Genomic DNA, 11,420 nt, shown 5'->3' with positions numbered 1-11,420 from the left:
TTAAAGCAACTTTAATCCATTCAACCTTGAAATTCTTCGAGAATTCTAGGGCACAAGTTAACCCTTTCCTCTCAACAATTTGAAATTCATCCTTCAAGATTCCTTCATTGCACAACTTCTTATAAGCTTCACTAATTTGATAATCTCCCACTTCTCCAATTTTACACATATAACAACTTTTGACATCATGGATCATAATGACTTTAGGTGGTATTGAGGATAACACACCCATTGAGTCTCCTTTCATAAAAATCTTTAGAATATCATGAAACTTGATTCATTCCTATTGAAAAAAAATTATTCAATCGTATGTTGTCTTTTATGTTACACAAAATGTCAAGCCTTACCAAGAAATTTAGTGATTTTTGAGTTCACTCAGGCATTGAAGACAATTTCCTGTGCATGTCAAGCATTCTAGTTATAACCAAGTTCAGAGTTAGTTCTTGCTGAGCTCACTTGGGCATCAAAGGAAGATCTTTTCTTGACCGAGTTCACTTGGTTACCAAAGAAAACTTAGTTTAGAATCAGTATTGACCAAGTTGGGTTAGTCAATGAAGAGTATCTTTGAGTTGACTAAGTACTCATTTCTATATTAGCCAACTAACAACGTATTGAGTTTGATAGATTTATTAGTTAATGCTATCCAACTTAAGGGATGAAAATTGTTTGATGAAAAGTATATATCAGCCAACTTGACAATATTATTCATATAAGTATAAGGTCAAGTTAAGGAATGAAAGAGCATAAACATGGAATTGCAGAAGATGAATTAAGGAAGCAAATTGGAAGGATATCTGCAAGAGCACAAATTATCCAAGTTGATTGAGCTGTAAGGAACATTTTGATCAAAAGGGATCAAGTATTCAAGCTAGAACATAGATATAAAATCAGAAAATATAAAACTGCTAGAACATCATCTTTTGGAGTATCATCCAACACCACATAATCATTTTCTTTCTTCTTATGTTGTTGCAATAGATATTTGTACAACACTTTCTCATTGAATATGACATCCCCACTTCTTACAATTTTATGATTTGCAAAATCCCAAAGGCTATAACCAAATTTATTAATGCCATATCCAAAAAATACATATTTCTTTGACTTAGCTTCTGGCTTGGTTCTATTGTTAGAATCTATATGAGAAAATGCTTCACAACCGAAGGTTTTGAGAAAAGAATAACTCACCTTCTTACCAGTCCATGCTTTCTTTGGAATACCACAACCCAAAGGAATAGAGGGACCTTTATTAATCAAATATACAACAATATTGATAGTCTCTACCCACATGTTTAAGGGCAACCCTGCATGCAACCTCATGCCTCTTACATGCTCGATTATAGTCTTGTTCATGCGTTCAGCCACTCCATTTTCCTATGGGGTCCTTGGAATGATTTTCTATCTATGAATACCATTAGTGGAGATTTAATCTTCAAATTCATGATTACAATACTCGCCACCATTATTAGATCTAAGACATTTTAATTTCTTACCAATCTTATTTTCAACCAAGCATTTCCATTTCTTAAAAGTTTAAAATACATTAGATTTTTATCTAAGGAAATAAACCCATACATTTTTAGTTGCATCACCAATAAATGTAACATAATAATGAGAGTCACCAAGGGAAGATACCTAAGCTAGTCCCCATACATCTATATGCACAAGCTCTAATCTTTCACTTTTCTTTTCCTTCCTAGTCTTCACAAAACTCACTCTCTTTGGTTTTCCATACACATAACTTCCACAAAAATCCATATTAACACATTTTAGACCTGGTAAAACTTTCTTTGAATGAATTAATTTCATACCTTTCTCACTCATGTGCCCAAGTCTATTGTACCATAGCACTATATCAGAATCTACAACTTTTGTTTGTTTTCCTTGCTCAGATGTAGCAATTGTTCCTCAACATTTATTTTTCTCTAAAACGATTAAAGTAGAAGGAACAATATGACCTGTACAAAGATATAAGGTGCCTATTTTTACACCTTTTGCTACTACAAGGGAACCTTTTGAAACCTTCCAATTTTTATCATTAAAAGTAACTACACAACCCTCATCACCGAGTTGCCCTATTGAAATTAAATTGCTACTCAGCCTTGGAACATGTCTTACCTTGTGTAGTAACTTTTGATTCCCATTTTGTAACTTAATCTTAACTTTTCCCTTTCCAACAATTTGATAGGGTTCATTATCCCCCAAATAAACAAGCCCAAAATCCCCTGGGACATAATCAATAAAATAACCTCTATGAGGTATAGCATGAAATAAAGTACAAGAATCTAAAATCCATGAGTCATCAATGCTTTCTAAAGAAAGAAGAAAAGCATCCTCTTTGGATTTGTTACGTATCACATTTGCCTCCTTGTTCCCTTTTGGTTTATCTCCTTCATTGTTCTTTCGAATGTAACAATATTTCTTCTTATGCCCTAGTTCACCAGAGTACAAGCAATCTCTCGGTCCTCTAGATTAAGACCTCTTCCCCTTTGACTTTCCTGTTGATTTCTCATGATTTTTGTAATTATTTCCTCTCTCATTTGTTCTGCCTCTACTTTATACGTTCAAAGCACTTCTTCATGTGGATCCACCTAAGGCTTTCCTACGAGTTTCCTCACTCAAAATAACACTGATCACATCATCAAATTTTAGGGTACTAAATTCAATAACAAAATTGCTCACAACCATTACCATGCCATTCCAGCTTTTAGGAAAAGAACACAAAATCAAGAGAGCCCTAATTTCTTCATCAAAATTAATACCCACAAAAGATAATTGACTAGTAATAGTATTAAACTCATTTAAATGATCTGCAACAGATCCACCTTCTATCATCTTCATATTAAATAAACACTTCATGAGAAATACCTTGTTTGAAGCAGAGGGCTTTTCATACAGTTTGACTAGGGTTTGCATCAACTCTTCTGTCGTCTTTGCTTTTGCAATGTTAAATATCACCGATGGTGCCAGGCGTAATCGAATGCTTCCAAGTGCCTTTCTATTTAAAATCTCCCAGTCCTCATTTGTCATTTGTTACTTCCAATGGCTTCTACAAATCCTTCTGATAAGGATAGCCCTAAATTTGCATCTTCCATAACTGAAAGTTCTGCCCATTAAACTTATTAACCCTCAGCTTACCCTCATCTTCCATCACTACCACTCAACTGTGAGACTCCCACTCAACTGTGAGACCTTCCTACAGAGGTTCGCTAAAATAAACATGATGACAAGTATAGCTTTAACAAAAATGGTAGTCTGACTAAAAAAAAGAGATGATGACCATCTGACTCTGATACCACTTATTAATATTAACCTCATACAGAAATAACAATTACATGCAAATATAACCAATACCATAAAATAGTAGATTGCATAAAAGAGAACAAAAGACACCAAGATTTAACATGGTTCACCCAATCCCTGGGCTACATCCACCACCAATAAGTCCAATATTATTATTATCTAGTGATTACAATTTGCAATCCCTTATAGCTCAATATTGCCGCAAGAAATGACAATATCACCATTACATTATGAAATCCCTAACCCTAAGCCTTTTTTATACAAGCTTTTTCTACTTACAAAATTAGGGCTAGAATAATTTGTCCAATAAGAAAAATAGTAGCCAATACCTTTTACAATATAAGGGCATTTTTGGCTTCAGGGGCACTGCCTTTGAAAACCCCTATAGGTGCATTGCCTTTCGACCCTGTAGGGGTGCTGTCCCTTGACCTCATCTTGGGGGCATTGCCCCAATCTCCCGTAGAAATAATATGGGGAGAAAACTATGCCAAATAAACCTCTGAGTCTAATTAAACTCCACATCACAAGAGAAACTAGTGGTAGAGGTAACACAAGTGGAGATGACACTAGTGGTGCAGGTGACACAAGTGGAGATGACACTAGTGGTGTAGGTGATGTTGATGGAGCTGTTGTAGGTTGTGATGACCGTGGTGCCATAGGTGATGATGATGGATTTTTTGCATGCGGTGATGATCCTAAATTTTCATTTGATGATGATCAAGCTGGTGCCATAGATGAAGGAAAACCACCTAATTGTGAGCCATGCTCAATGATAACATTTGTCAATGATGTAGCCACATGAAGAGTCTATAAATCAATATAATTCTTTACAATTGATGGGAGCACACCATGAGGAATGGATTTTTATGTTGTATGTCTCATCTCATGTTGTGGCACCACCCTATGAGCCCTAGGTCTATCCTATGTAGAGCCTCTCCCTCTACCCTAGAACTGACGGATGTCAAAGTAATTTGGCTTCTCATTAAGGATGAACTCACAATATAGCTTTCTCAAAAAATATAGACACCTCATAATTATTGCATGATGTTAGGTCAAATACCATATACCACCTATCCCAAAAACATGATCTCATCCTAGGATGAGTGCACCAAATAATAGGAAAAGTTTTGATTGTGTGTAATAGAGAGTTGCCAGATATAGGATTGGGGAAAAGAGAACATATAGTACCTTTCTTTATGTCTCTATCTTTCACTTGTTGATATGATGACCCATCAACATAAAATGCATGAAACCTATCCTTCTATGAACCCCATTTCTTAACCTCCCTAGACATCTTATTTGCATTTTGGTCCATTTGTTCACGTGTATTCACTAGGGTTGAGTGGTGAGAAAGTGTAGATGACTGCAACCTATTGAGCATTTGGGTAATATTAGCACTATTTTGTGTAAGGTGGTTTATGAGCTTATCTTGTGTAGTAGTTAAATGATGTAATTTTATACACGAAGAGTTTATAGGAGGTAGTGATTATTGAACAAGAACATTGAGTGGAGGGTTTTGTGGTTGTGTCACTCTGGGTGGAGGGTTTTGCGGTTGTGTCACTACAGGTGGAGGGTTTTGTGGTTGTGTCATAATAGGTGGAGTGTTTTTTGGTCGTGTCATGATAGGTGGAGGGTTTGATTGTGTAGGAGGTGGTCTTTCATCTCTCCCTCATTTTCTTGGATTCCTTGATGCATGTATATTAATTTTTTAAAAAAAGTTTTACAAAACTTATAAATTACAAAACCACATTACAAAATTTGTTGGAAAAATATATAAATGATGAATAGAATGAAGACCTACCACACTTGTGGGGTTCCATGGATAGAAATGCAAAAAGAAATTAATTTTTATCCCAAACCCGATCGGGTTTTGACCTTCTCCTTTGCACTCCATGCTCTTGTTGCTATTTGAGGGTACAAAAATGTCTTGAAATGCTTGGACAACATACACAAATATATACTTTACAAAACCCAATCAAGTTTTTCAAAGTGTAATGGCCAAGCTTGGATACCAAGCATGATCCGCATTTCACTTTTAAATAACCTGATTAGGTTACTAAAATCTTGATCAAGTTATTGAAATTTTTTCCTTTTTTTTGTTGTCCACTTTTTTGTACACCAACTTGGTGCACTCACCTTGATCATGCATATTAATTTTAGGGAGTTTAATAGTAGTTAGCCAATTAGTTAATAAATAAATCTATCAGTATGGACGAGTCTACAAAGGGCATAGACAATATAATAGAGATCTGTAATGTACATTTATAAATTGAGCTACGAAAAGAAAGCTTGAAATGTGTAATCATCTTGAGAGGTGAATAAAGTTTTTGCCTATTTATGTGTATATAGTTTGTGTCAATTCTTTGTTCACTTTATATTTTATTTTTCTCTATTTTTCCCCGTTTTAAATTCTTCAATTTGATGGTTGGGATATAACTTCACTCTCCATGCTAAACAAACAACCTCCAAAGAATTTAACTGCATAGAATAGATATTCTTTGGCATTTAAAATTACACAAAATCAAATTATTTAAAAATAAAAAATGGCATTTCTCTATAAAAAATTGTAAAGAAATTTGGACTCCAAAATTGCCCAATATAAACACAAATTTAGGTAAATGGGCATTCCAATTTACAGTGAACTGGGCATTCAGAGAAACATTTGAACATATGCTCTCTTGAATAGAAATAAAAATATGCATCAATTAATACCCGTGAAAATAAACCCTTAAAAATGTAGACAAAGTGTCACTTGTATAGTATTAAATAATATTTATTTTCTTTATCAAGGTCTATTGAGAAGGCAACAATAGAAATAGAGAAATAGAAAATATTTTTAGAACTTAGAATGATAGTTACAAGAATGGTAATTGCTACACCAAGACACACTAAAAGAAGACAAAAATAAAAGATAACTAATTTCTCATGATGAAAATTGAAGAAATCTACCTTGATCCTTTCATTGTGAAGCTTGTCTACCCTATGTAGAAACTAGAGTGGAGAGATGGACTTTCCATCGAAGCTAACCAAGAATCATGAGGGGAATCCCTAAGATAGATAAACAAATGACAGCTGGTCATAAATACTATCGAAAATAGTATACATCCTAATCCTGAATCAAACCCTCAAATGTAAGTACACATCCATTGCAAAAGAATCAACTTTTTATGAAGAAAATACATATGAGAATGACAATAGCAAGAGCTTTGCAAAATAATGATTCCTCTACTACAAAAGTTGCACAAGCAAGAGCCAAAATTGATTAAATAAATCAAATATAAACTAAAAACACATTTTAAATGAATGTCATTAAACATATCCTGCACAAAATCTTTGTAATAAACCCTAGTCTAAATAATTTAAAAAACTATTGCCTATGAAAGTCTCATGCATAATATTAGTGGGTTCATTGCACAGAAGGATATTTCCCAATTTTGAATTAATTAATTTGATATTGATAAAAAACAAAGAAAAATTGTTGATTTCTGGTCTCTTGAGCATTATAGTAATGAGATTAAAGGTGGAGTACGCTATTCTCTAAATTGCACTAGTATTTTACCCAAAAAAAAGCTTGAAATTTGTAGTGCCATGTGCCTTCGTCCTTGTTCTTAAATAGAGTTTAATGTTGTTGTAAAGCTAGAAAAATCGATAAAGAATAAAAAAAAATCTCATCACCCAAGCAAATGAAAAAGAAATCATCGTGAAAAGATGGAGGAGCATAGATTAGGAAACAAAATATTGTAAATATTGTTTTAGTAGAATGAATTTGTTCTTATAAAAGTCTTGAATGTTGAAGCCCACAAAAGGATATCAACCATTTCCGAACAGAGAGCCAAAAAAGCTGAAAAATTCAAGAATTTGATATTATGGTAATGGTGCCCATTAAACCATATTCAAAAATTGTAATTGGTTGTTGAAAAATAAAATATGTGAAGAGTGCATTCACTTTGTGCAAGGAAACCTCAAGACCCCATAATATCTAGAGATAAAAAAGCTTGATGTGCATGCGAAATAATGAAGTAGAAATAAATTTGTATTAATGCAACTTAACTCAATCGCTCCAGCTGCACTATTAAGTTGTATTTAAAAACATTATACTTGTTATGTTTAATCTAGTCTACGAAAATTTCATTAATTTTAAATTTTGAAAAATATTTTTTCCCTTTATTAGTGGAAGCCAATGAAAACATTGATAAATAATATTACATATAATTTATAAATATATCAGATTTTCTCAATTATAAAACAAATTGATAGACTCAAAATTACTTAAATACGATTGACTAAAATTTAGTATCTAGAAGCAAGAAATTTATAACCTTACTAATTCTCCAATATAATAATCTATCAGCTACATATTAGGTACTTTCAATATCCATATCATAGAAGAATCATTGGAAACTTCGTGGGAATTGCCGTGGCATTAATGAGTTCTAGGCTCGAGGAGTGTGATAGAGAATTTTATATTTTAAAACTAAAACAGACCTCTTCGTTTGTCGTGAGATCCAGGGAAACGTAACATGGAAATAAAGGTAGTGTTATCAAGTCTCACGGTAGTCGATAAGAAGATACTTCTAAAGAAAAGCAATGAAATATGCATATTTTTATTATTATATTATACTACAAATTGTCATCACGATGACTCTAGCGCTATATCATTTAGCTTTCCCTGTACAATTCTTTTCTTCCCTCTAGAAGGCGGCTACCTTCTGTTTCCAGAATCCAGAATTTGAATCTTCAGTATAAATAAGACTTAAATACAAACCGTATAATTGAGATTCGCATATTCTGCTACTGCTAATCAATCTCACTGTGCATCAATTGACATCAGCACAAATAAGCCAGGTATAATAAAACGTCACCTTACAACATAACAATTCACAATATGCGAAGAATCATTCCATACTACACTTAAAAGTGGGTTCTATAATTACCAATCAGTTCATCTTTATAGGAAGTATAACAGATACAAACTTCTTCTAGTCTATGCTACATTCGTCTAAAAGGTTATGGACGCCATGCAGTCAATGCAACCACATCTTGTTCCGATCTGTGATGAAACAGTTGCAGCGCTTAACCCAAACATCTATCGTGTGCATAACTCAATATCGTTTAAGTTTCTGAAGATGCGTTAGGCTAAGACATTTTGTCAAACATTTTGGTGCATCTTTTAATATTGCCGCATTTGGCACCCATATTAATAATTTTGGCATGTTCTACCTTTAAATTGGAAAAACAAAAACCATCTGCCAAGATCACATTGATATTTAACTTTTGACAGCCAAGAAAATGGGTAAATATGACAGCCACTGTACGATAGTTTTATTCCAAAGTGCATTAAAAAACTATCATTCTATTTCCCCAAATTAATTCTTAAATCTCTAACAAGGAATGCAATTAACAGAAAATCAATAATTTGCTATTTACAAAACTAGAAGGCGCTCAAACGCCCCATTTTACAATCCAATTTACAAAAAATATCTCAGATAATCGACTGTAATCATCAGCAAGCATAAGCTTCCTGTTGATTTCGTCTTCTCATTCTGCTGCCCCATGAGGACAAGTTACTTCCCGATCTCCTCCTAATTAATTCCATCAGCTGAGCTTCCCACACTTGACTGCTCCCTAATCCGCCTTCATAATCGCCTACTGTGAACATGTTCTGCAGCCTCCAGTCATAATCCTGACGGAGCAGGGGATCTGACAGAGTCTCATACGCCTCCTGAGCTTTCACAAACAATTTGCTGCACTCTTCTTTATCTTCAGCAGGGCAGACGTCAGGATGATATTTCAGAGCCATTTTACGGTATGCGTTCTTTATATCACGAGCACTCACGTCTGGAGAGACACAGAGCACATCATACAACGAAGATGAAGAAGGGGGAGAAGGAAAGGAAGCTTTTTGAGAGTGAAAAGCCCTAATACTTGTCGAATGCTTCGGCTTCGCTCCAAATCTGAGCCGTGAAAATCCAGAAGAAGAAGCAGAGTTGCTCGTAAGACGGGATGCCTGTAAACCCCTGATTGATGCAGTGTACTCCATTGATCTGTTCCACAGAGCTTCGAATTGGCCAGAAATTACAATTTTGCCGGAAATTCAGTATTGCACCTTAAATTCAAATTGATTGATTGGATCAAAAAACAAGACTTGGTTTGATGGTGAGAATAAACAATTTAGAGCACATATATATAGAGAGATGGAAATCGAATTGGGGTTTTGCAGAAGGATAGGAAAGGCATACAAATCAGTGGGATATTCGTTGGCTTCTAGAAATAAGTGGGGGCCGCGTGCCCCACTTAACGTTCCATCTGTGTGCCGGGACCATTGTTTCCATCGATCTTCGATTTCATTTTTTCCTCTCTTGTGGGAGCCAGCAATGTTAAACCGCTTACGGATTCCCGCAGACTTTGTGTCACGCGTCTTCAACAAGCGAAGTGGTGAGGCAAGCAAAGAGTCGGTCTTCTAGATATCTCTCCTCTCAAAGACTACGAGGGCTGATTTAAACCTTATCATTACTTTTGTTTTTTCAATAAGATATTGTGGTTGGTGGAATTATAAGGGGTTAAACAACTTAGTTACCTAGTTGTCTAAAACAGTATTGTAGGGCATTCAGATTACGGGTTCATGTCAAGGAACGATTTCAATTTCAATCCTTACATGTCTTTTAGCAGTTTTTGTTTGAGATCATTGGTCATCATTAGACATCACACGATTCTTATATATCTTTTAGCAGGGCTTGTTTGAGATCATTGATCATGCTTGATGTAGCAGGTCTTGTTTGAGATCATTGATCATCCTTAAACATCAAGCACTAAGAGAAAATTTAAGGTTGGAAAAAATAAGTTAACTTTGACTATTTAATACTTTTAGTCTAAAAATCAAACTTAGTTTGTGATGTTTAGGCCGTTGAAAGATGATTCCGTGTTTCTATTAAAGAGCTATAATTCCCCTTAAATTGAAAATTTAGAGGAAAAAAGGTCCACAAAAAAAATTGTTAAATTTTTTAATGTATTTTGATTATATGTATTATTCAGTTTAAGGTATTTATATAAATGGATAAATATTTCTGATTTGGAGATCTTGACACTTCATTTTTAACATAAACATTCTACAATAATATTTGATTGAAATTTAAACTTTAGTGACAAGAATTGCAACACCAAAACTTAAAAATTATATGACACTAAGCCAATACTTGCAATAGTATTAAGAATATCATAAATAAAATAATTAAATCAATGTAAAATATTTATATTTATTAGATATCTTTTAAATTGTAGTATTATCAATATTTTTATATAATTTTGAGATTAGTAAATTAAATTTTGCATTATCTACGAGTTCATTTTAATAGAGTATATTATATTATCTTTAAAAAATAAAATTAAAAATTGGGGGAACATCCTTAAGTGTAATAATAACCTTTTATCAATCAAATTTTCTCCATTATTATTCTTTGTTTCTATTAAGCAATTACGACATACCTTAGAACTCTACACCACAATTGCATATTTGTGTTGCACTGTGAATAGTAAGTAACATCAACATGCAAGGCATATATGATCATATGTTTTTTGCAAAAAGAGGGGTAAAAATTTATTAAGACAGAAAGAAATACAACAAGGAGAGCTCAACAAGGAGCTCGATCCTAAGCAACAAGATCATCAAATTCTTGCACTATCTCAAAGGACAGTTGCCTCCTATCCCTAATATTCCAACCCGGATCATGACTAGATGCCCATTTGGCTAAACAATCAGCAGTTCTATTCCATTCACGAGGAATATATGTGAACCTAATGAACTGAAAAGAGGAAGAGAAGAAAAGAATCTGCTTAACAACAGTGGCCAGCTGCCAACTAACATCCTCAAGCTCTTGTGAAGAAAGCATGTTCACCACCACCTGGAAATCAGACTCACAGATAATCTTACTCCATCCCCGCAAGCAACACTGTTCCACAACATATAAAATAGCCTGAGCTTCCATGAGATTGTTAGTATAATCACCCTTATGAACTGAGAAGAAAAATTTAACATCCCCAGAACTACAACGAGCCACTCCACCAATACTAGCCGGACCAGGATTCCCACGGGAAGAACCATCAGTGTTAATTTTTAGAAC

The 11,420-nt window shown here is 34.1% G+C and overlaps 1 protein-coding gene across 1 annotated transcript; it reads right to left on the bottom strand.

The window, feature by feature from the left end:
* Positions 1–8,700: 8,700 nt before the first annotated feature.
* Positions 8,701–9,525, bottom strand: LOC149557696 (chaperone protein dnaJ 20, chloroplastic-like). Its single transcript, XM_089786036.1, has one exon. It carries the CDS (start codon positions 9,341–9,343, stop codon positions 8,807–8,809), a length of 537 nt encoding a protein of 178 aa, XP_089642162.1. The 5' UTR covers positions 9,344–9,525; the 3' UTR covers positions 8,701–8,806.
* Positions 9,526–11,420: the final 1,895 nt, after the last annotated feature.

This window comes from Cupressus sempervirens, chromosome 5 (genome assembly GCF_028749045.1).
Source record: "Cupressus sempervirens isolate cs-2001-9-10 chromosome 5, ASM2874904v1, whole genome shotgun sequence".
In the NCBI taxonomy this organism is placed as follows: Eukaryota; Viridiplantae; Streptophyta; class Pinopsida; order Cupressales; family Cupressaceae; genus Cupressus; species Cupressus sempervirens.
Note: the sequence above shows the minus strand (reverse complement) of the source record. Positions and strands in the feature narration are given on the sequence as shown.